We start from the raw sequence: 26,017 nt of genomic DNA, 5'->3' as shown, positions 1-26,017 counted from the left end.
AAGTGCTAGGATTATAGGCTGGCGCCCAGCCAAGTCTCCGACCATTTTGAGAGTATGATAGAAACTCTGGACCTATAGGCCAGAAAAATGTATATGCTCACACACAGCCTCGTACCCCTAAAACCTCCATAGAATCCATGGGACCCCAGGATTCAAGCCCTCGGATGAGTGGAGAACTGAGAAGAATTCCTAGCTCGGCTTCTCTAACACACTGTCCCACTAACTTAGACCCACTCAGAGGGTCTACACAGTCCCTCACCCTGAGCACCCCTACCCTAGAAGGAGGTCTGTGTGGGGAAGGAGGTGGGGTTTGTTCTTGTGATATCCCCCTTTTCCTGTGAAAATTGTCCTAGTTCAGATGATATGCTATATGGTCACCCCAGAGGGAGGTAACCATTCTGTTTCTCCAGCCCATGGTGGGGTGGCTGTGGGATGGGGGGGACCTTATTCTTCTACCACAGCCATACATTGTTCCACCAGAGAGGTCACTAATGCACCCACTAGACTTGGCCGCCGATGGCAAGGTTTGTCGCCTTGGGGATCAACCTTGCCCATGTCTAAACTTACCATTGTGAGACCTCGCACCAGCCGGCAACCCTTTCTCATCTTTCAAGACTTTCTTTTCCTGTCTAGACATTTACGGTCCCTCTCCATGCTTTCCCGGAATTCCCTCACTATTTCTGCTACTCTTTTTCTCTGGAATTATTTAAGAAGTGTTTATTCGAATGTAGTTTTGCAAGCCACTTTAAACATTTCCCACTAAAAGTGCATCCTATGAATAATATAAACAAATGGCAATTATAAAATGATACATGAATGCCTCCAAATTGCAGAGATTAAGCTGTAATTTTCAGTGGCGAAGACGTGGATATCAGGATGTGCAGATTATCCTGCATTTCATCAAATTCGAATGGGAGTGGAATTCCACTGTCTGAATAGAATACTTAACCTGATGACTCTAACTGAAAATTGTTTTCTGTCTATTCTAAAGCACTCACACCAGTGAAGCTTGGGAAAGTCATTGACCTCCAGTTGTTCTGCTGAGAAACAGCTGGCTCTATTTCCATGGAGACCAAAGAATCTGAAGATTTGGAAAAGACCCAGAGGAAATCACGAGTGATTTCCACGAGTGATCAATGGAACACTGATGATGAACCAGCTAAGGTGAAACCTGAGTTACTCCCAGACAAAGAGGAGACTTTTCAAGCTGACCAGGATATCCAAGACAAAGAGCCTCATAGCCACTTCCCAATTAAGAGAAATTCCATCTTCAATCGCTCCATAAGACGCAGAAGCAAAGCCAAGGCCAGAGACACCCCCGAACGGAACGCCAGCTGCCTGGCAGGTCAGTATCAGGGACAACTGTCACAGCTGTTTCCTTACATCCAGTTGGAGTCATCAGCGCTGAAAAGTCCTCATTAAATGAGAAAGGGTAAGTGGCATTGAGAAGTACCAAGGACAGTTTCAACAGGGTAGCACATTTTAAAACCATTATCTAAAGAACCCAAATTCCTCCGCTATGATGACATGTGTACTTAGGAGAAAGGGTTGACCCAGGTTAGACAACTAGACTGGGTTCTATTGAAAAGAGATTTCTTGTTCTAGAATTCAGCAAAACACCCCTCGCTGTACATGCATTCTAGGAGGGAGACTTAGAGCCATCCACATTAGGGGTCATCTGGGAACATGAATTTTCTCAGTGGTGAGGTTCTGCCCTGTTCTCTCACTGTGACTGCCACAGCCAAAGCTTCTGCTGCCCTGAAAATAAATGAGATTAAAACCTTGGGAATAGATTTGCAGCAAGACTTCTTAATCATTTAGACCAGTGCCTAGCACATTTTATCTGCTCAAAATATATGTATTGAGCAGAATAAAGTTCAGAAAACTTTACTAATGGGGTGTTGTGCTACAGACTCTTTTCCTTTTGACATGCTCCTGTGGCTGACGGGAAGCCTGCTGGGGGTGCAGAACGTGTGACAGTCTCCCAGCCCTGGAGGCACAGCAGCTGCCACCAGACTGTATGTGCTACCCTGAGTGTGCCAGAGTGGCAACCCCTGCTAAATCCAGAGACTTCATCAGTGCATTCAAAAACATTCATTAAACCCTGTATTGGATAGCTGTTTGCCACACATTAAACTCCCCTCAAAATATAGAGACTTAAAACAACAATATTTCTTATTTCTCATGATTCTGGGGGATGGTTTAGTGGTTCCTGTGTCTGGGCCAGTTTGCCTAACCTCCACAGTCAGCTGGTGGCTCTTCTGGGTTTGGAAGGTGGAGGACAGCCTCACTCATCTCTCTGGTGGTCTGTGAACTGGGACTGCCTGACTCTGCTCCATGTGGTCTCTCATCCCCCAGCAGGCTGGCCCAGGCTTATGCACATGGCAGTCAGGTTCTGAGAGAGCAAGAGCAGAAGCTGCCTGGCATCTTGAGGCCTAGACTGAGAGACTGAGACCTTTCATAGTCCCTTCCACCATGTTCTGTCAGTCAAACCAGCCCACAAGGCCAGCCCAGACCAAAAGGGGTGGGGAAATTGACTTCACCACTCCATGGTGGTAGAATTTGTGGCTGTTGCCGTCCACCACAAACACTAACAAAATCATGTATCAAGCACTGAGTTAAGCAAGAAAAATACAATGACTGAAATATTATGTCTTAATTTAATTTAATGTAACTTAATTTAGGAGAGCTAAGTAATTAAACATGAGGCCAAAGTACATAAGAAAACGGCAGCCTTTTATTGCAAATATGCACACACTCTCGGGCGAGGTTCTCTGGTCCTCAGGTGTGGGGGGCCAGGGAAGTCACGCCCGCGCTCTCAGGTGAGGCTCCCCGGTCCACGAATGTGGGGGCTGAAGAAGTCACACCGGCTCCTGCCGGCAGCGGACTTTTATGCATTGGTACTGGAAGGGGGAGGGCAGTGGGCGGGATAAGGGTGTGATAGGGGCGTCTCCATAGGCGTGGCCGGGTAAGTTTGGATCTCTTCGGATTGACGTCACCTGGTGCATGCTCGGTTGATCTGCAAGTTCCCAGACGTGGGCTGCATTTTCCCGTGCGCAGGAAAGTTGGTGAGGAAGAACCCGGAAGCAACATGGATTGTGCCTTCTTGTTCACCTTCCTCCATCTTGTCCTTTCTCCTTCACCCAAACACTATCGTCATGGAAGCTCAACTTTTCCATATGTTTGAAATTTCCCATATACTAAAAGCTAAAAGCACACTCACACACAAGGAAGCTGGAGTCTCTGCCTTTGAGGAACCCACAATATTGTAATGATGTCATTTTACTGCAAGCCATGTGTGAAAGTTTACAGGAGAGATAAAGGCAAAGCACTAGACCCTTCTGCTGGGGTTAGGAAAGGGCTTCCCAAAGAAGATGATATTTCAGATGGGTCTTGACAAATGGGTAAGGATGGCTGGGCGCAGTGGCTCACGCCTATAATCCCAGCACTTTGGGAGGCCAAGGCGGGTGGATCATCTGAGGTCAGGGGTTTGAGACCAGCCTGGCCAACATGGTGAAACTCGGTCTCTACTAAAAATACAAAAATTAGCCAGGCATGGTGGTGTACGCTTGTAAACCCAGCTGCTCAGGAAGCTGAGGCAGGAAAATCGCTTGAACCCGGGAGGCAGAGATTGCTGTGAACCAAAACCATGCCACTACACTCCAGCCAGGGCAAAAGAGTGAGACTCCATCTCAAAAAAAAACACAAAAATGGATAAGGACACGGCTGGGGAGAGAGTGGGAGTGAACTTGGTTGATTTCATGCAGGTACCCAGTGGCTGTGCTAGTGTGCTAGGCAGACATTTCAAGCGTATTCTTACCATACCCATTTTACAGATCAAAAATAAACAACTGAGGCCCACGGAGATTGAGCCACTTACCCAGAATCACACAGCTATTGTGCAGTACAGATTGAGCTGGAGTTCAGATCCCTCTGGCTCCAAAGCCTGTGTAGATGGAGAAAGTGGTTACAGCAGTGCCATTCAACAGAAATATGCTGCACGCCACACATATCATTTTAAATTCTCCAGTGGCCACATTTAAAAAGTACAAATAAATAAGTGAAATTAATTTTAACAATGCATTGTATTAACCCAGCAGATGCAAAAAGTGCAATTTTATCCTGCAGTTAATAATCAATATAAAAACATCAGTGAAATGGTTTACATTCCTTTTTTTTTTGCACGAAGTCTTTGAAATCTGTTGAGTATTTTATATTTGCAGCCCCTCTCAATTCGCATGCCAAATTTTCATTGGAAATACTTGATCTGGATTTAGATTGCATAAAATGTACAGTCAGAAAAGTGGATTTACATACCCAAATTGATCCAAATACCCTTAAAAGTTTTCCAACAACAGAATCAATATGAGTTTGTACTTTTAAATTTAAATTACATTAAATAAAATGAGATATTCCCCTCCTCAGTCACATTTGCCTGCCACATTTCAAGTGCACAGTAGCCAGATGTGGCTAGCTACCACCTTGTTGGACTGGGCACGGGTAGGGCATTATAAGCAGACAGAAAGGCAGCTGCAGCTGCCAAGGTTGGGGGTCAGGGAGGTCTTTCAGGGTTGCAAGAAAAGGGAGGTGTAGGGCTGTTCTGGGATGAAGCTGGGGAGGGAAACAGGGCCGCTGGGGAAAGAACCTCCAGTTTGTGACCTCCCCAAGCTGAGTCAAGGATGCTGACACCAGACAGACAGAACAGTGCTATCCCCAAAGGTGGCCTTTATGTCAGTTCATAAACATTTTCATCAGATTTTCAGAGGTTGTTTGTTTGTTTGAAACGGAGTCTCGCTCTGTTGCCCAGGTTGGAGTACAGTAGTGCGAGCTCAGCTCACTGCAGCCTTCACTTCCTGGATTCAAGCAATTATTCTGCCTCAGCCTCCCAAGTAGCTGGGACCACAGGTGCCTGCCACTATGTCCGGCTAATTTTTTTTTTTTTTTTTTTTTTGAGGCAGAGTCTCACTCTGTCATCCAGGCTGGAATGCAGTGGTGCTATCTCGGCTCACTGCAAGCTCTGTCTCCTGGGTTCACGCCATTCTCCTGCCTCAGCCTCCAGAGTACCTGGGACTACAGGCGCCCACCACTATACCTGGCTAATTTTTTGTATTTTTAGTGGAGACGGGGTTTCATTGTGTTAGCCAGGATGGTGTCGATCTCCTGACCTCGTGATCCGCCCGCCTTGGCCTCCCAAAGTGCTGGGATTACAGGCATGAACCACCATGCTCAGCCTAATTTTTGTATTTTTAATAGAGACAGGGTTTCACCATGTTGGCCAGGCTGGTCTCGAACTCCTGACCTCAAGTGATCCTCCCACCTCGGCCTCCCAACGTGCTAGGATTATAGGCATGAGCCACTGCTCCTGGCCTTGCAGTTTTATTTTTACAGTGACTTCTTCATGTCACCTCCTTGGAGTGAATTCTTTTGACTGTTCAGTGCTTCCTGATCCAAGAGTCCAAGGAGAAAATGTCCTGCTTGACCTAGATGGTGAGAAAGAGCATGGGGTGGGGACTGATGGGACATAGAGATCTCTGTCTCATCCGCAAAATGAGTACCCCTTCAAAATTATAGCAGATCATTGCCTAAACATCCCACTCCCGGGTGAGCAGACTTTCTGGAGGAGGCTCACTTGACTCATTATTTAATATTGATTAGGACTTGGGAACTGTTAGATGCTAAAATATTGGCAAGTTGCCAGTGATTTTTGACCAGCAGAAATAACACCAATGGTTATGGCTTTGTTACCCTCTAAACATTAGCCAGGTTTGTATTCTTATTTCCAATATTTTTTTTCCACTGACTACGTATGTATGTTTATGTATACGTAAATGTATATGAAGTTGCTTATACCATCATTATAATTTTCTTTTTTTTTTTCATCCAAGCTGGAGTGCAGTGGCATGATCTCAGCTCACTGCAACCTCTGCCTGTCAGGTTTAAGCAATTCTCCTGCCTCAGCTTCCCAGGTAGCTTGGATCACAGGCATCCGCTACCATGTCCGGCTAATTTTTGCATTTTTAGTAGAGATGGGGTTTCACCATGTTGGCTAGGCTGGTCTCAAAATCCTGACCTCAGGTGATCCACCCGCGTCGGCCTCCCAAAGTGCTGGGATTACAGGTGTGAGCCATGGCACCCGGCCCATAATTATAATTTTCGTAGGGATGGCATCCCAGGCCATCTGACACAGCATGAGGTGTGACAAACTCCCCTTTGAGGAGTGAGGGGAGGGACAGCCCTTCCCACTCTGTGTCCTCCACCTTCTAGCGTGACTGCTGCTACTATCCTAGGCTTGCAGAGAATTGCCTGAAAAGGGTTGATCTATATCTTCTAACTTGCTCCATTTCTGAAATGTCACAGATTCACAGGACAATGGAAAATCTGTAAATGAGTCCCTGACCATGAATATCCCCTGGAGCAGAATGCCTCCTTGGAGAACAGCAGTGCAGTCAGGCCCAGAAGCCCAGAAGACGAGGTAAGAGATGGCAGATTATGAGGAATGCTGGTCTGGGAAAGATGCACCAGAGGTCACTGCTGCAAAGACTTGACAGGGTTACAAGGGTATCATGTTAAAAAGAAATGGTAACTTTTGGTTGCCCATGCTAAAAAAAAATAAAAATTAAAACTCCATAATTTCAAAAAAAAAAAAACTATTGTTTCATACAGTAATTTTGTTTTTAAATATTTGTGGGCTGTGATGGGGTCTTGCTATGTTACCCAGGCTGGCCTCAAACTCCTGGGCTCAAACAATACTCCAGTCTCAGCGTCCCAAAGAGCTGGGAGTACAGGCACAAGTAACAAAAACACTATTGTTACTCATCTGTCACAAAACTAGGAAATTTTAAATACTACATACATCAAGAAATAGAATAGAAAAATCATAGCCTGGCGCGGTGGCTCACGCCTCTAATCTCAGCATTTTGGGAGGCCAAGGCAGGCAGATCACTTGAGGCCAGGAGTTTGAGACCAGCCTGGCCAACATGGGGAAACCCTGGCTCTACTAAAAATACAAAAAAAATAGCCGGGTGTGGTGGCACTTGCTTGTAATCCCAGCTACTCAGGAGGCTGAGGCAAGAGAATCGCTTGAACCCGGGATGTGGAGGTTGCAGTGAGGTGAGATAGAGCCAGTGCACTCCAGTCCTGGTGATGGAGTGAGACTCTGTCTCCAAAAAATGAGGGAAGCAGGGGAGGGAGGGAGGAAGGGAGGGAGGAAGGGAGGGAGGGAGGAAGGGAGGAAAGAAAGAAAGAAAGAAAGAAAGAAAGAAAGAAAGGAAGGAAGGAAGGAAGGAAGGAAGGAAGGAAGGAAGGAAGGAAGGAAGGAAGGAAGGAAGGAAAAGATAGTTCACTGTATCTTGGCCAGGCACAGCAGCTGGTGCCTGTAATCCCAGCTCTTTGGGAGGCTGAGGCCAGAAGATCGTTTGAGCCCAGGGGTTTGAGGCCAGCCTGGGTAACATAGCAAGATCCCATTAAAAAAAAAAAAAAAATCACTGTACTACCACCACCCAGAGAGGTTTTGTTATGTTGTAAATGTGCTCCAAGTTTTTTTTCTATATGTTTATGCATACTTCCTTTTCATAAAATGAGATCTTACTATAAAACATTCTCTAGTATGACTGGATTGTGATTTCTTAATTATGCTCCTATTGTTGGGTTTTGGATGTTGTATCAGTCAGTACCGAATTCAGCTGCTTATTTTAAAACATAGCACAGCTTAACAAGGCAGAGATCTATTTGGCTGTTGTGTGAAAGAAGTCTAGAGGGTTGTGACTGCAGCTCCTTCATGCCTGCAAGGACCTAGGCTCTATCATTCTACTCTATCATCTGTCAAGGTGACTGCCAAAGCTCTAGCCATCACAGCCACAGCTCAGGTGGAGGGAAAGAGAAAAGCCAGCAAGGGAAGGGCGTGGCACCAGCCAGGTCTGCCCCGCTCTTAAGGAGATTCCCTGAAACCCCAACAACCATTGCTGCTGATATCTTATTGGCCAAAACTGGGTCACATGGCACCTCCACCAGCAAGGGAGGCTGGGAAACGGGTGTGTCATTTAAAAGCCAGGTCTGGGCCAGGCGCAGTGGCTCATGCCTATAATCCAGTATTTTGGAAGACTGAGGCGGGTGGATCACTTGAGGTCAGGAGTTTGAGACCAGCCTATCCAACATGTTGAAACCCCGTCTCTACTAAAATATACAAAAATTAGCCAAGTGGTGTGGTACACACCTATAGTCCCAGTGACTTGGGAGGCTGAGGCAGGAGAATCCCTTGAATCCAGAAGGTGGAGGTTGCAGTAAGCCAAGATCACGCCATTGCACTCCAGCGTGGGCGACAGAGCGAGATTCCATCTCAAAAAATAAAATAAAATAAAGTAAAATAAAATAAAATAAAAGCCAGGTCTGGACTGGGTGCGGTGGCTCACACCTGTAATCCCAGCACTTTGGGAAGCTGAGGTGGGCAGATCACCTGAGGTTAGGAGTTTGAGACCAGCCTGACCAACATGGAGAAACCTCATCTCTACTGAAAATACAAAATTAGCCAGGCATGGTGGCGAATGCCTATAATCCCAGCTACTCAGGAGGCTGAGGCAGGAGAATCTTTTGAACCCAGGAGGCGGAGATTGCGGTGAGCTGAGATTGCGCCATTGCACTCCAGCCTGGGCAACAAGAGCGAAACTTCGTCTCAAAAAAAAAAAAAAGCCAGGTCTGCTTCTGCCCTCAGCAAATGGGTTCCATCAGTGAGGAGGAAGGGGACAGTGGATACAGGGGAGGCAACAGCAATCTCCGACCCAAGACAGTTTCAGATGTTTGCTGTTTTGTAAGCCACACTCTGATAAATATCATTGTGGCAAAACCTAATGCCCAGCCCTCAATATTTCTTTAAGCTAAATTCCTAGAAGCTTCTCAATCTCTACAAATCCCTGAATGGCTACAGGGAAATTGTATCCCTATATCTGCTCTGGGGAATTGTGAACCAGGCAACAGAGCAGAATCCTAAGACAAGATGGGGAGGCAACATTTCCTTCCTGAGGTTGCTTTGTCCATTGATCCTTGATCACACACACACACACACACACACACACACCCCTACTTTATTTGCATGTAATTAGATATTATGGGTGGATTAGGCTGTACTTGCATTGCTATTAAGAAATACCTGAGGCTGGGTAATTTACAAGAAAAGAGGTTTGTACTTTGGGAGGAAGAGGGAGGAGGATCACATGAGGTCAGGAGTTTGAGACTAGCCTGGCCAATATGACAAAACTCCATCTCTTCTAAAAATACAAAAATAAGTCCAGGATGGTAGTACACGCCTGTAATCCCAGCTACTCAGGAGGCTGAGGCACGAGAATTGCTTGAATCCAGGAGGCTGAGGTTGCAGTGAGCTGAGATCATGCCACTGCACTCCAGCCTGGGTGACAGAGTGAGACTCTGTCTCAAAAAATAATAATAATAATGAAGAAAAGAGGTTTGACTGGCTCACAGCTCTGCAGGCTATACAGGAAATATGGCAGCATCTGCTTCTGGGGAGGCCTCAGGAAGCTTCCAATCCTGGTGGAATGCAAAAGGAAAGCAGGTATCTCATGTGGCGGGAGCAGGAGCAAGGGAGTGGGGTGAGAGGTGCCACACACTTTTAAAAATCCAGATCTCGTGAGAACTCACTATCACGAAGACAGCACTAGACATGAGGGATCCGCCAAACACCTCCCACCAGGCCCCATCTCAGGCGTTGGGGATTACATTTCAATATGAGATTTGTGTAGGGACAAAAATACAAACTATAGCAATGGACAATTGTTTCCTGCTGTCTCTGATGTGGCTTAAGCCCCAAGAGCCAAGAACAACACTATAAATATCTGACCACCTACCTGGGACACAACAGGCAGTGAAGCCGCCTTCGGTCCCCACCTCCAAGCCCCACTGGAGGGTATCAACAGAAGTGAGAGTAAAATAACAGACAACCAGGACCCAACGCCAGAGCAAGAGTCCAAGGGGCCAAGAAGGGGCCCTGGGAGTGAAGAGAGAAGGGGTCTCAGGACAGTGGCTATCTGCCAATTGGTACATAAAAATGTTTTAACACAAATATTTCCAAATTTTAACACTAGATGAAAGGGGGAGTGACGGGGCTGCCTACTGGGTTTTGTTTGGGGGGCGTTGTGAGTTGTCAGGGTGCTGTGAGTTTCCAACCCTTCCCCATGGGAGCCTTTCCCCTTAGGTCAAATGAGGAGGGCTTCAAGGGATCCACTTGGAAATCTCTGGAATCTGGGGACAGGACCCTGGTTCACACCCGGAAACATCCAGAGCCGAACTGGCTGAAGCAGCCTGCAAGGAGAGGAGGGCCAGGGCTGAGCAGGGATGGGGCAAGCATTTACACCAAAGGCAAGGCAGAGAGGTGTGATTTCTCAGAGCCACGTGTGGGTCTCTAGGAAGAGAGCCAGCTGTGAACTGGTTTGAAAAGGAGTCTACTCAAGAGCACTTCCTGCTGGAGTCCCGGCTTAAGAGCTTTGCACATGCCAAGGAATTGTAGTCAGAGACCTCTGGGAAGTATGTCTAAGGGCCCCCATGGGCCCCCACTCTGAGGGCCCAAACAGCAGCTGGGGGATGGGGAGAAGATGGAGCAAGAGATAGGGGCTTTGGCTGTGGCAGGGTCTGCACCTGGAGAGGGAGAAGCAGACAGTCAGGAAATCGCTTTGGGCTGCTCTCTTTAATACCCAGCGAAAGAGACCATTTGCTTATAACTTCCAAGTAGCCAGCAAAGCTTTGCACGTGGCCTGCCTGAGGTTTCACACAAGGCCCAGGCAGGTGGTGCCAACCCACAGAGCAGGGTGAAGGGGGGAATCTGGAGGAAGAAGTGAGCCCCTTCCTGTTTGTGCCCCACCAAGTCCAGCTTGCCCATGAACCTGCGACCTTTCTGACTTGTGGCTTAGTGAGCACAGTGGTTTTGGTGAGTACATTGATGTTGACTGCCTCTGAAGCAGGAACTGCCAACTCCACCGTGCCACGTGTCACTATTACATTCTCTGAGCTGGATCTCCATGGCGAGATAAGTCATGATACACCTGCTGTGAAGACATTTTCTAGACAAAAGCCTCCGACAGGCTGTCAGGTTCGGAGGGCTTTGAATTACTGCTTTTAGAGGTAAAGTCCAAAATATGCATTTCTCCTGGGCATACTACATTGACCATCAGTGAGCCCCTCCATCTCTGCTTGTCTGATGTGAGACTCCCGGGGTCCTCACCCATTCTCTGTCATTTGCTCCCAGCTTCACTTGCTCCATAGCATTCTGAGCGAGGTCTGTCATCCACATAGCTGATGTCATCCACATCCCTGCTCTTGCCCACATCTCTGTGTCTCTGTCTTCTCATACTGGGTCCCTGATGCAAAGTGTCGCCGCTGATTTTGAGCATCTCTGGTTCAGTTTCCATAGTCACCTTCCCAATGTCTTTATCCATTCCTATCGAAGTCCATTTTGCTCTCACACAGCGAAATCATTCTCTGTCTCCTTACCTGAGTTGTGCATAGAAAGGCAGATTTCATCATCTAAATTTAGCAGAGGAGAAATACCAACAGGAACAGCAACAACAAAAACCCCTACATGGCAAAAAGATTGGTAACAATTAAAGAGAGACTACAGCAGTTATCTCAGAAACACCCCAAATATTTCATCTCCCTGGTTTGTGTTTGGAATTGTCGCTGTCGTTAGTGTATTCATAAAGGTGATTTAAATAATGCTTTATTGAAGGTCATCTTACATTACAATAAAATGTTCGGATCTTGGGTCTATAGCTTGATGAATTTTTACACAGGTACTACACCTCCTTGACCATCAACTGGACCAAGATATAAAACATTTCCATTGCCCCAAGAGGGCCCCTCAGGGCCCTTTTTCAAGTCAATATCCAACTCTCAGACGTAACCATCTTCTAACATCTATCACCAGCAGACTGGTTTTGTTGGTTCACACAACAAATGGGATCACACAGTGTGTACTCTATAGTGTCTGACTTCTGTTACTCAACGTAATATTGTTGAAATTCATCAATTTTTGTGTACCAGATTGTTCTTTTTTTTTTTTTTTTTTTTAAGACAGAGTCTCACTCTGTAGCCCAGGCTGGAGTACAGTGGTGCAATCTCAGTTCACTGCAACCTCCACCTCCTGGGTTCAAGTGATTCTCCTGCCTCCCAAATAGGTGGGATTACAGGTGCCTGTCACTACACCCAGCTAATTTTTGTATTTTTAATAGAGACAGGTGTTTCACCATATTGGCCAGGCTGGTCTCAAACTCCTGACCTCAAGTGATCCACCTGCCTCAGCCTCCCAAAGTGTTGGGATTACAGGCGTAAGCCACCATACCCAGCCCAGATTATTCTTTTTTATTACTGAGAGGTATTGCCACAATTTACTTATCTACCCTTCTGTTGATGGATATTTGAATTGTTTCCAGTTTTCAGCCATTATGAATAAAGTTGCTATGAACATCCTTAGACAATTCTTTTTGTGGATGTATGTACTCATTTATCTGGGGTGTATACCCAGGAGTGGACTTGCTAGGTCTTAGGATAGATGTACATTTAACTTTATTAAAAACAGGCAAATAATTTATCAAAATGGTTGTACTGTTTTACACTCCCACCAGCAAGGCATCAAGGTTCCAGTTGCTCCAGATCCTTGCCAGCCCTTGGAATTGTCAGTCTTTGTGTCTGTCTTACTATATTGTGGTTTCTCACGATGGTTTTAATTTGCGGTTTCCTGATAACTAAAGATGTTGAACACCTTTTCATATGTTTATTGGCCATTCATGGTGCATGTTTAAGATGCCTAACCATTTTGTATTTTTTATTATATTTTTAATTTGTAGGAGCTCTCTATATATCTTGAACACAAGTCTTTGTTCAGATATGTATACTGTAAATATTTTCTACTAGCCTGTGACTTACTTGTCTGTTAAGTTTCTTGTCTTTTTTTTTTTTTTTTTTTTGAGTCGGAGTCTCGCTCTGTTGCCCAGGCTGGAGTACAGTGGTGCGATCTTGGCTCACTGCAACCTCTACCTTCTAGATCCAAGCAATTCTCCTGCCTCAGCCACCCAAGTCGCTGGTATGACAGACTCCTGCCACCACTCCCAGCTAATTTTTATATATTTAGTACAGACAGGGTTTTACCATATTGGCCAGGATGGTCTCGAACTCCTGACCTCAGGTGATCTGCCTGCCTCGGCCTCCCAAAGGGCTGGGATTACAGACATGAGCCACCATGCCCAGCCAAGTTTATTTTCTTTCAATGAGCAGAAATTTTTAATTTTGATGAAGGCTAAGTTAGCAATTTTTTAATTGTTTGTCCTTTTATATCCTAAGAAATATTTGACTACTTCAAAGTCATGAAGATACCCTGCTACGTTTTCTTATGGAAGTTTTAGACTCTTCATTTTCACATTTGGGTCTATGGTCCATATAGATCTCTAGTGGCTCTAGCACTGTTTATTGGGAAAGCTTTCTGTTCCATCAATGAACTGCATTGGTATTTTTTTCAAAAGTCCAATGACTGTAGACATGTGGGTCTATTTCTGAATTTTTATTCTGTTTCATTGATCTAATTGTCTATCTTTATGCCACTACCATAGTGTCTTATATACTGTTGCTTTGTGCTTAATCTTAAAATCTGGTAGTGTAAACCCTCCTACTTTGTTCTTTTTAAATATACTCTTGACTATTTTAAATCTTTTGCATTTCCATACATGCAAATTTTGGAATTGGTTTGTCAATTTCTACCAAAAAAAATCTGCTACAATTTCAGTTGAAATTGCACTGTCTCTACAGATAAATTTCAGGTTTAATGCATATGTTAACTCGCTTGACTTAGCCATTCCACAAGGTATATATATTTCAAAACAACATATTGTATACAATATATAAAATTTTTGTCAATTTTTTAAAAAATTAAGTGATCATTGACACCTGAATATTGGCAACTTAAATTGTTCAAACTATGAACGTGTCCTAATCTTGCATTTATTTAGATATTCTTTAAATTAATCCAGCAATGATTTGTAGTTTTTAACGTAACGGTTTTACACATATTTTAAATAAATTTGTTTATAGGTATTTCATGTTTTTTATCCTATTTTAAATGCCAGTGTTTCCTAATTTCATTTTTCAATCATTTTTTGGTAGTATATAAAAATAAAATTAATTTTTGCATGTTCACCTAGTATCCTGTGATCTTAATAAATTTGCTTATTCGTTCTTTTTGAGATGGAGTCTCACTCTATTACCCAGGCTGGAGTGCAGTGGCGCCATCTTGGCCCCCTGCAACCTCCACCTCCTGGGCTCAGATGATTCTCCTGCCTCAGCTTCCCAAGTAGCTGGGATTACAGGTGCCCACCACCACACCTGGCTAATTTTTGTTGTTGTTGTATTTTCAGTAGAGACAGGGTTTCACCATGTTGACCATGCTGGTCTTGAACTCCTGATCTCAAGCGATCGCCCACCTCAGCCTCCCAAAGGGCTGGGATTATAGGCACGAGCCACCTTGCCCAGCCGTATTTCTTTCTTTTCAATCGTCATGCCTTCTGTTTGTTTATCTTGCTTTGTTGCACTCGCAAGGACTTCAATCATAGTGCTGAATAGAAGCGGTGAGAGCAGACACCTTTGTCTTACTTCCCGGCCAAGGCTGCTTTGATGACAAACATCAGAAGCCTACCCAAATTTGCTCAAGTAAAAGAGGGATATTGTAAGGGTGCTGGAATCCTGGAGACTCCAGGTAGAAGAGATGAAACCCATCTTTCCATCTTTACAAGAATGAAGACGCCATCAAAAACCAGAGCCACTTTATCCTCTTCTTGGGGGCCATGAGGCCCCCTCCTCCCTGTTTCTGTCTGTGGACTGCTCTGTTGTCCTGCTTTGCGGCTTTCAGCTGGCAGTTGATGTGAACGGCAGTCATTGCCACAGTGACCATTCATCTTGGCTGGCCACACAGTCACTGGGGACTCCTTTTTGTGTCTCTTAGGAAAAAGGAATTTCTAAGGGAAATAATCTGGTTGACCATTCTTGGGTCAGGTGTTTAATCTCTGGGTCGAACAGCTAAAAGAACAGGGGGCAAGATTAATGTGGCCATTCCCACCTCATCAGTGGGAGCTGTGCTTGGGGGAATTTTTAGACACGTGAAGGTGAGCCAGGCAACCCCAAACATATATAGTGGAGTTAGAGTCTGGGTCTCACACACAAGGGAATGCCGAAAGGGCCTTGGGTGAGGTAAGAGCAGAGAATGGAGATAAGAACAGTTGGGGCTAGAGGCAGTAGATTAAAGATTTAGAGTCTTCAGAAGCCCAGAATGGACCCAAGAACCAGTTCTTCAGTTTTCAAGATGTGGGGTGGTGCTGATGTGGGACATGGGATGTTCTTCTTGGTAGTCAGTGCCCGTCCTCAGAGAGTTCATCCAAGGCTGCTTTGCAAGTCCTCGTCAGTATACCAGCCAGCAGTGAGTCATGGTGAGCTGGGCAGCACGGCAGGAGGGAAGCACAGCCACTGCAGAAAGGTGTTCTGTAAAGAGGGGCACAGGAAGCCAACTTACATACATCAAGCACCTTTACACTCACCGTCTCATTAAATTCTCTGGCCATTATCCCCATGTGTTGTTTTTTGAGATGGAGTTTTGCTCTTGTTGTCCTGGCTGGAGTGCAATGGCACGATCTTGTCTCACTGCAACCTCTGCCTCCCAGGTTCAAGCGATTCTCCTGCTTCAGCCTCCCAAGTAGCTGGGATTACAGGCATGTGCCACCGTGCCTGGCTAATTTTGTAGTTTTAGTAGAGATAGGGTTTCACCATGTTGGCGAGGCTGGTCTCGAACTCCTGACCTCAGGTGATCCATCCGCTTCCGCCTCCCAAAGTGCTGGGATTACAGGCATGATCCACCACTCCAGGCCTAGACTCAACACAATTTGGTGCCTAGCCTAAGGCTGCACAGTTACCTAGTGAGACAGCCAGACGGTGAACCCAAAGGCTCTGACTCCACCCCCATTACCTCCCCTTTCCAGGCTGCCCGTGAGGTATGGCCAGGGCAATCACGGCTGTGAGAAGGAGGGTGTTCATATTAATCTGCCCACAGGAGGCAAAGTCCAAAGCCCCTAGCACATCACCGACTCGGTCCCTTGGGGTCCCCTCAAGTTCAGGTGTTGTACTGGGAGTTTATTCCTACAAGTGCAAGGTCATGAATCAGGGTTCTAGTTCCAGAAATCATTTCATATAACAAAAGTGCCACATTGCTAAATATATGTATAAGAAAAAAACTTTAATATGTGCTTTTATAAGTTGATATTTAGTATTCAAAATTAGGCTACATCTAAAATATGTGGGACCATTTTTCTGGATAAACTAAGCAAGCATCAGCCTTGTTAAAGCATTAGCCCACTGGCCTTCCTCTTTTCCTGGCAACGGCCAAAGGGAATCGCAAGAGTGCATTGCTCCAAGAATGCGCAGCCTGCATTAAACACGGGAGTCACCTCCAAGGCCAACACTCAGCAGGGACAGCCCGGGACAGCCACACTAAATGTTAACAGCTCTGCTCTAACTGGTTGGTGCCATACCTGGTTGTTAAACATTGTGACTATCATCCACGGATCCACCTAAAAAATGGCCATTGTTCCCGGGCACAGTGGCTCACACCTGTAATCCCAGCACTTTGGGAGGCCGAGGCAGGCAGATCACCCGAGGTCGGGAATTCAAGACCAGCCTGACCAACGTGGAGAAACCCCTTCTCTACTAAAAATACAAAATTAGCCGGGTATGGTGCCACGTGCCTGTAATCCTAGCTACTCAGGAGACTGAGGCAGGAGAATCACTTGAACCCAGGAGACAGAGGTTGTGGTGAACCAAAATTGCGCCATTGCACTCCAGCCAGGGCAACAGGTGTGAAGCTCTGTCTAAAAAAAAAAAAAAAAAAAAAAAAGGCCATTGCTGTGGAATCGCCCATTGTCACCAATGGCTCATGCACAGCATGGTGAGTCTTCAAGTGCTGATGCTGGGCAATGTCCAGTTTCCATACTGTTCCTGTTCCTTGTATGTATTTCTATGAAAATGTACAGTCCATGTTCGGTAAGCCTGGGGCAGCTTGTCAGGTGTTTATCGAAGCTAGCTTGCGTTGTTCTGTGAGAGTGTCTAAACACAGGGACAAACACTGAGTAAAACAGGAGCTGAAGAAATGCAGCCTGACTCTAATCAAGCCTCCAGATCTAACTAGGAATTTACAGAAAACACAGGGGAGAGAGGAACAGGTTAAACAACACCATGCAGACACAATCATCAAATCCAAACACGATGAATGCCCCAATGTCTCAGGAGAAAACTGCAAAGAGAAAAACAAAAAAGAGAGGAAGCAATTAAAAGAGACTAAAGAAATATCAATGGATTGCATTATACAGATCTATCTGAATCCTTTTTCGAACACACTGTGGGGAGGGGTGTTTGAGCCAATATTTGATCATGTTAAGAAATTATCAATAATCTCTTTAGGCATGCTAATGGTATTGTAGTTATTTTTAACCTATATTTAACTCTCAATATCTTATAGAAATACAGTCTGAAATATTTTGGCTGAAGTGATATGATGTCTGGGATTTGCTTCAAAATAATCCAGGCCCGGGGAAGAGTGAGTGGGAGTGGAGATAAGAGACTGGCCGTGAGATGAGAACTCTTGAAGCTGGGTGATGAGTACTGGGGGAATTCATTATACTTTTCTGTCTGTTTCAGTATATGTTTGAAATTTTCCATAATGAAAACTTTAGTTTTTATTATGTTTATTTTTTAAAAGCTTGTTTTTTTTAAACACAAAAGATAGAAGCTTGAGTATAGAGACCCTTCAGTCTTGCCCACCCAGTTCTGGGAGGTTGGCAGGATCATCAGCTCTTCCCATTGACCATGGTGGCCCAGGTGGCATTGACTGTAAGCTCCTCACACATAGGACCATGCCAAGTTTTGTTCCTTCCTGAGCAATTGGCACAGTGCAACACACCAGAGGGCCTCGATACTTGCAAATGATTGACGAACGAATGAATGCATGCATGCTGACTCCCGGGCAGAGGCTGAGATCTAGGAGCTCAACCACTGACCTCTTGAAGACACACCTGTGCAGACTGGTCCAGAAGCATCCTGGAACTGTGCAGATCAAGGCTCTTGCAAAGAGGTCACAGTGTCACCAGGTTAGATGAATACTCCATGCAGCTCTGGCAGAAGTACAGTATCTCTAACTCAGAGGGGTTTGCTGCCGGGCTGCCTTTTGGTGATAACCCATTTTTCCACCTCCCCTAGTAATATAGGAGACCAAGTACCCTTGGCAATAAAAATACAAATGGAGCATCATAAATTAATTTCCTTTCTGGCATCCCTTGCTTGGATGCTAACTGAGGTCCCAGTACTGGCCTCCTAGTTCTGCAGAGCAGGAACAAAGGACGCTAGAGCATCGGAAGGATCTCAGGCTACATGGACACGGTGACTGAAGAGAGGTTTGGATTTTCTATCTGTGAAACTGTTTCTATTTTTACACTGTCTCAGAACAAATATAACTGTGACTTATGTTTCACAGTTTATGCAGCTAATTTCATATACTTTTGACAGCTCTATCTTATTTTCAGCAGTTCTAAAAGTTTTTCCCCTTTGAGAAGTTAAAGGGGTATATCCCACACCTCTCCATGGGCCTTGGTGACCGGGCTGCAAGGCAGGTGGCTCTAGGTGTAACACAGGAGGAGGACACAGTCCCAGCTCTCCCTCCCCTGCTGGGCAGAGGCCCACACCCAGAGGTGACCAGACAGACGCAGAGACTTGCATGTGACTGAGATCTTATGGGATCATATGGACGATCTCTGGGACTTATGACTACTTTCACATTTAGCATTAATATTAATAATAATTGAGCCCGGCATGGTCGCTCACACCTGCAATCCCAGCACTTAGGGAGACCGAGGCGGGCAGATCACCTGAGGTCAGGAGTTCGAGACCACCCTGGCTAACATGGCAAAACTCGTTTCTACTGAAAACACAAAAATTAGCCTGGTGTGGTGGCGGGTGCCTGTGGTCCCAGCTACTTGGGAGGTGGAGGCAGAAGAATGGTTTGAACCCGGGAGGCAGAGGTTGCAGTGAGTCCGTATTCCACCACTGCACTCCAGCCTGGGAGACAGAGTGAGACTCCGTCTCAAAATACTACCACTACCACTACTACTACTACTACTACTACTACCACTACTACTACTACTACTACTACTAATAATAATAATAATAATAATAATAAATAATAATAATAGCAACAACAGGCTTTGCGGGTCTGAGCTTGAAGTGTGGATTTTCTCTACCTATAATTACATCTTTAGTTTTTAAACTCTTGACATCTTCCCCCTTGTTAAATTGCCCATTTAGATTTATTTTGCCTTATTTTGATTATTCTAGCTTATCATACTTATTTTTAATTTTCAATCTTCCTTACTTTGCCCCTTTACCTTCCTTCTTATTTTCTATTTTAATAACCTTTTAAATGTTCTCCCTTTGTGTTTTAGCTTTATCATAATTACCACTATTAAAATTCAGCACTTCTGGCTTTAATTCTTAATGCTGAATCTTTTTTCCCCCCTTAATTCTGTTTTTATCTTCCTATTTAAATTCCTAAGCTTCGGGGGCAGGGTTGGTTTTTGATTTATTGTTTTATTTCCTATTTCTTTTTAACCATAGTCCTTCATATGCTCTTTTATTATTTTTTTTTTTTACTTGACTGTTTATAACTGTAACTTTTCAGTAACCTAATGTTTTTGTTTTTGTTTTTGAGATGGAGTCTCACCCTGTCATCCAGACTGGAGTGCAGTGGCACAATCTCAGCTCACTGCAACCTCCACCTCCTGGGTTTGAATGATTGAGCGATTCTCCTGCCTCAGCCTCCCAAGTAGCTGGGATTACAGGCGCCTGCCATCACGCCCAGCTACTTTTCATGTTTTTAGTAGAGACAGAGTTTCACCATGTTGGCCAGGCTGGCCTGAAACTCCTGACCTCAGATTATCTGCCCGCCTCGGCCTCCCAAAGTGCTGGGATTACAGGTGTGAGCCACTGAGCCTAGTCTAATTCTGGTTCTTAAACTCCTATTTTATTGGTTCTATCAATACTTCATGGATAATATTAGTTACTTTTTCTTCTGTTAGTCACAATCTTATATTGCAGCCAAATCTTTTTCCAATTCTTTTGAATTCTTAATTTAAGATGTTTACATTATGGGCTGACTCTGGGGAGGTGGTAGAAGCTGGAACCGATGGACCCATAAGCTTGTTTCTCTCAAATTCTCTCAAAACCCCACCTGTTCTGACCTTAGCAGGACCCAGCCAGGTCCCCTCAGGGACAACCACTCGGAGTGGTTGAGCCCTGGATCCTCCTTACAGCAGCATATGGCCTTGGGTAAATAAGTCTTTGCTCTCTCCAAGCCTCGGTTACCTCATATTTACAAGGAAAGGAGTGGCATCTGAACCAGAAAACACAGTAGACAGGGCCCAGCACATACAAGCACACGCTAAACTGCAGTAATGTTTGGGGGAGATTGAGGAAGGATATGTACAATACAGTTTCATTTCTGCAAAATTCAAAAACATGCCAAACTAACCAGGTAGCCAGCCCGAGATGCAAACCCTTAATCTAATATTAGAAAACACCAGAGAAGTCTCGATTGAGAAACATTCTACAAAATACATTGGTCTGAAACCTTCATGAGTGTCAGAATCACAAAAACCAAGCAAAGGTCCTGCTTGGTGGCTCATGCCAGCACTTTGGGAGGCCGAGGTGAGTGGATCACTTGAGGCCAGGAGTTCAGTGCCAGCCTGGCCAACATGGTGAAACACTATCTCTACTACAAATACAAAAATTAGCCAGACATGGTGGCACATGCCTGTAATCCCAGCTACTCGGGAGGCTGAGGCACAAGAATTGCTTGAACTCAGGAGGTGGAGGCTGCAGTGAGATCGCATCACTGCACTCCAGCCTGGGCAAGAGAGCGAGATTCTATCTCAAACACAAACCAACCAGCCAACAAACAAAAACAAGCAAAAACTGAAGAATTGCTCCCAGTTAAAGGACAGCAAAGAACTGATCAGCTGGCTGCCATGACGATCCTGGACTGGGTCTTTTTACTCTAAAGGACATCATAGCAGATAATAGCAAAAAGCTGAATGGAGTCTGAGAGTCATTGGTGATGATATTTCAAAGCTGACTTCCTGGTTTTGATGGTTGTGTTTGGATTATATAGGAACTAGCCTTGGTTCTAGAAAATACACACTGAAGTATTTGGGGATGGTGAGATGTCAGGTCGGCAGCTGACCTTCCAATGGCTCAGGAAAAGTTTCTAAAAAGTTCTTTGTACTGTACTTGCAATTTTTGGCATTCTTTTAAAATGTAAAAAACAATTAATATCTTGAGGGAAAAAAGACTGCAGGCTCTGGAGGGAGACTCCCACGCTTGACCTTAGGCAGGTTATTTTGGCTTTCTCTGCCTCAGTGTCCTCATCTTAAGTTGGGGAGAGTTAGAGTATGAATAGGCATATTACAAAGAAAAAGTGAGCTGATATCTGTAAAGTGCTGGGAACAGCGATCTGCCCCCAATGTGTGTGACCTGTTACTACGTCTCATGACCTGTTACTGTGTCTGATGGCTGGAAAGTGTTCTCACCACAATCCCTTGGCGCCTGCTGTTCCCCCACCCCCACTGGTGCCTGGATAGTTTCTATTCATCCTTCAGTTCTCACTTAGCTTCTTCTGCAGAGGCTTCCTCGACCTGCCACCCCTCCTTCGTGCTCCGTGCCTCAGAGGGCATTCGGAACCCCTCTCTTAAGCTCCCACAGCATCCTACAATATCTCATCACCGAGATCAACATATCATTTTCAGGCAACTTATCCGTCTTTTCTATTAGACAATAACTCCAGGGCTGGACCGATGTCTTATTCACTGTCATATCCCCTGGCCTAAGACGGTTAATGAATGAATGAAAGCCTGGATACCCACCTCCCCTGTCAGAGAGAATAGAATAAAGCACCCTCCTTTAAGTCAAGGGTGTGATTCCAGGGCCCAGCTCGAGAGGGTTCCATTCACAGTGTCATCTGTGTAAAAGATACCCCTGTAGTTGGACAGTGCACACCCTGAGCCACCTGACACTGCAGCCTGACTCTAAATGCAGTTCCCTCAGCAGACAATTGGTTCTGTGATCCACATACCAATAGGAAGAAAGGATTTTTTTTGTAAACAAAAATTGTTATTTTTGGCAAATGCTTCACCCCTGCAAACTTGAGGTATCATTCATTTATGAGTTCGTTCATTTAACAAATATTTATCAATCACCTCCACTGTCCTGAGTGCCAGTTTCTATCAGGAAATGTCTTATCTGGTGGCTCAAGGAGACATTTAGCCACCGTTTCCCCTGGCAGCTTCCCAGGAAACTCCAGTGTGCCAAAGCCGGTGTTCCAGGAGCCTATTCCTGGACCTTACTCATGTGGCCTCTCTGTGTTCCTCCTGGAAAACGCCCCCGGGCACCAGTCACCTCAGTTATGCTCCATGGAAGAAACCGCATACATCCTGGAACACCAGAACTGCTTTTCTGGGAGAAGACCCTGGCCCTGGGCAGATCTCCCCCTAGGCAGGCAGCCGGGATACCGGCTGGGTAGAGGGTTTGGATCCCATTTCCTGATTTTCATAAAGGAACGTCTATCAGTGTCATCAACAATGTATCTTACACTTTTTCTTTAAAAAAGAAAAAAAAAGAATGTAAGTCAACTACCTTCTGGCTTTATTTTTTAATTTTTTGAGCATGTTGGTTGTGTAGGAGTAGCTGTCTCTTTTATTAAAACTGTCTGAACAATATTAAGAGGCAGATACACTGATCACTTTTCTCTCTTTCTTTCCTTCCTTCCTTCTTTCTTTCTTTTTTTCTCTTTCCTTCCTTTCTTCCTTCCTTCCTTCTTTCTTTTTGACACAGAGTCTCACTCTGTAACCCAGGCTAAAGTGCAGTTGTGTGATCTCGGCTCCCTGAAACTGCTGCCTCGTGAGTTTAAGCAATTCTCCTGCCTCAGTCTCCCCACTAGCTAGGATTACAGGCACGTGCCACCGCACCTGGCTAATTTTTGTATTTTTAGTAGAGACAGGGTTTCACCATCTTGGCCAGGCTGGTCTCGAACATCTGACCTTGTGATCTGCCCACCTTGGCCTCTCAAAGTGCTGGGATTACAAGTGTGAGCCACCGTGCCTGGCCCTGATCACTTTTCTTTTTTGTTGTCCTTTTTTTGTTGTTGTTGTTTTTTGTGAGGAATCTCACTCTTGTCTGTATTCTTGTTGGAGAGCAGTAGTGCGATCTCGGCTCACAGCAACCTCTGCCTCCGGGTTCAAATGATTCTCCTGCCTCAGCCTCCTGAGTAGCTGGGATTACAGGCGTGTGCCACCACGCTCAGCTAATTTTTGTATTTTTTAGTAGAGACGGAGTTTCATCATATTGGCCAGGCTGGTCTCGAACTCCTGATCTCGGGTGATCCGCCCGCCTCGGCCTCCCAAAGTGCTGGGATTACAGGCGTGAGCCACCGTGCCCGGCCCGCTGATCACTTTTCAAAGGTAGATTGTTCAAGGCAATTGATTATGTTTCCGAGACTTTCCAGCAAGAGGATGGCAGAGTCTGAAAATAGATACCCTCAATATATTGTTTATTAAATAATAGCACTTCCACATAGAAATTGATATGTGGAGTTAACAGATCTAAGATGAGAAAAATGTAGTAACCACTGGGAGGATAATCAGTATCTCTATTAAAAGGCACTTGCTACTTGCTACTCTTATAGATAGACCATCTTCCAGAAATCCTGGAACTTACATCTACTGGTGGAGAAAACAATGTTCAAGAAAATGAAGTGAATGGCGATGAGCCGAAAAGTTCCTGAACTTCCTAAGTATTATCCTAACTCTACAAGGTTGCCAGGAGAATTCAATGAAAGAATGCATTTAAAATGGTTCTTGCCATGTAGGTGCTCTGTAAATAGATGTCTGTTGGAGTCTGAATTTCCTCTACAATTCTTGCATCAACATGATTCTTAAGTATTGTCCTTGGAATGTATATCCATATTCCCAGTTCCCATTGATATTACTCGGCCTTTACATCTGAAGATCCGCCTGAGTCACCATGCAGGGCGAGTCCATTCCAGGTCTCTGCCTGAGGCGTGACCCTCACCCCGTCTCCAACAGAGCCCTGCTAAGGCGGCTTGAAGGCTTTGCAGCCCATTTATCCTTTTGATGATCTGCGTTTTATCCCCGGGCCACACCATGCCTTCCTAGGGCTGTGTGCTTGGACTTTATCATTTTGTACTTTCCTTTTGCTCTTCAACTGTGGCAGAAATGTTTCCACTGAGCTGTATTTTGATAGCATGCCCCTGGCTTATGTTAAGGAATGCTGTAAAAAAAAAAAAAATAAACCTGCCACTCAAAATTCCCTGTTACATTGACTGTAGCAATACCACTGAACATGTCATTCTTCATGCAGTACAAGAACCCATGGAAGAAATTACTGGTTTCGCTCCTAAACAACATATTGGGGTTTCTTTTGCACAGGGGGAATGGGGAGGGCTTTCAGACTGCAGAGACAGAAAAGAACAAGTGATGTGCACTGAGGAGCCCTGGTGGTTCCTAAGTGCAGCCAAGCCCTAAAAGGAAGTGTGAAACCTCTCTGATTCCCTTTCTATCTCTGACATGGGTAATTGGCGCTGGAGGTCCCTATAGCCTGACACTGCCAGTCGTGCAATTGTAAAACCTCCAAATTAAAACCTCGACTCCACAGTGTAGAATAATAGCATGCTCTATTTTGGCCAAGTTTAATTACTGTGCCAAGACTCAGGTCTTCCCAGGTTGCAAATTCACGTGTCTGCAGAGAGAAGGTTGTCGTGCCTTGGACTGGGGAGACAGCTAAGAATCTTCGGGTGCACAGCATCAGTGGGAGGGCGGGATCCGAGTTCGAGGCAGAACATCAAATGACAGGTGGTTCGCTTTACAGAGGGAGGCTGTGATATGGAAAGGGGACCGTACGATGCACATTTGAAAAGCCCTGGACATTGAGGTGGAGCATGGCCACCAGAGAGGCTAAAGGCAGATGGTCCTGGTGTCTGCCCATCTTGAAGTTGTTGTTCTGGTGAGTGCCACACTCACAAAATGGGGGCAGTGGCACTGGTTGTCCTCACACCTTTCCTGGCAAAAAGCTGAAGGAGCCAGCCTCTAAGACGGCCCACTGATTGTTTCAAGTCAGTAACAGCCAGCTGCATGCTGGACGCCGCTGGGTCTGAGGCCTGATCGTCTGTCAGGACTTGGAGATACTGGATGCTCAATAGCTATGCATTGAATAAATATATTACTGAGCGGTTGGCAGTTAATGTACATTCATCAGCTGTTCCCCTTCCATGTTTTTTTCTGAAGCATGTGTTGAAGTCAACCATATGTTAGCGAAAAAGACACCAAACTGACAGACAAGGCAAGTCTGGCTTGGAGGGTTTCAGATCAAACTCTCAGGTAGGGGTTGAGGGACAGGCAGTGGTGAGGGGACCTCCTGGAAGTGACCGGAAGTCATAGCAACTGTTCAGGACTGAGGAGCCTCCTTGCTTCCACCCAGTCCACGTGCACCTGGAATGGGGCATGTCCAAGGCCCAAGAGGAGGCCTTGCCCCTCGGTAGTCTTTTCTGGAAAATCAGAACACTGCTGTCTTGCCTGCCTGAAGGCAGGGGCTGGACCAAAAGCCCTGGGCGGCTCCTCTCTGCCCCAGCTCCTGGTCTTCTGGGACAGGGAGAGTGATGGAGAGTCACACGCACCCATCACACAGTCCAGGGGCAAAGGGAGGCCGGGATGTGGGGGTGGGGGACCCAATGCCACACTTAGCACCTATCAGCCTATCACTGATACTTTGATCTACATATCCTTTAGAAATAAGTTCCTTTCTCACAAAGCGGCCTGCGTTAAAAAATATACATATCCTCATACCAATAACACCGCATGCTGTATTCACA

The 26,017-nt window shown here is 45.4% G+C and overlaps 1 protein-coding gene across 1 annotated transcript in view; it reads left to right on the top strand.

Moving 5' to 3' along the window:
* The first annotated feature begins 989 nt into the window (after window positions 1-989).
* The window catches only part of NGEF (neuronal guanine nucleotide exchange factor), a 104,073-nt gene continuing 79,045 nt past the window's right edge, over window positions 990-26,017 (top strand). Inside the window, exons 1-2 of the mRNA XM_026447348.1 lie at window positions 990-1,345; window positions 6,358-6,472. Coding sequence (XP_026303133.1) covers window positions 1,066-1,345; window positions 6,358-6,472 — 395 coding nt within the window. The 5' untranslated portion in view covers window positions 990-1,065. The remainder of the gene's footprint in view (window positions 1,346-6,357; window positions 6,473-26,017) is intronic.

Source organism: Piliocolobus tephrosceles, chromosome 11 (assembly GCF_002776525.5).
Source record: "Piliocolobus tephrosceles isolate RC106 chromosome 11, ASM277652v3, whole genome shotgun sequence".
NCBI lineage: Eukaryota > Metazoa > Chordata > Mammalia > Primates > Cercopithecidae > Piliocolobus > Piliocolobus tephrosceles.
This window is presented reverse-complemented; position numbering and strand designations above follow the sequence as displayed.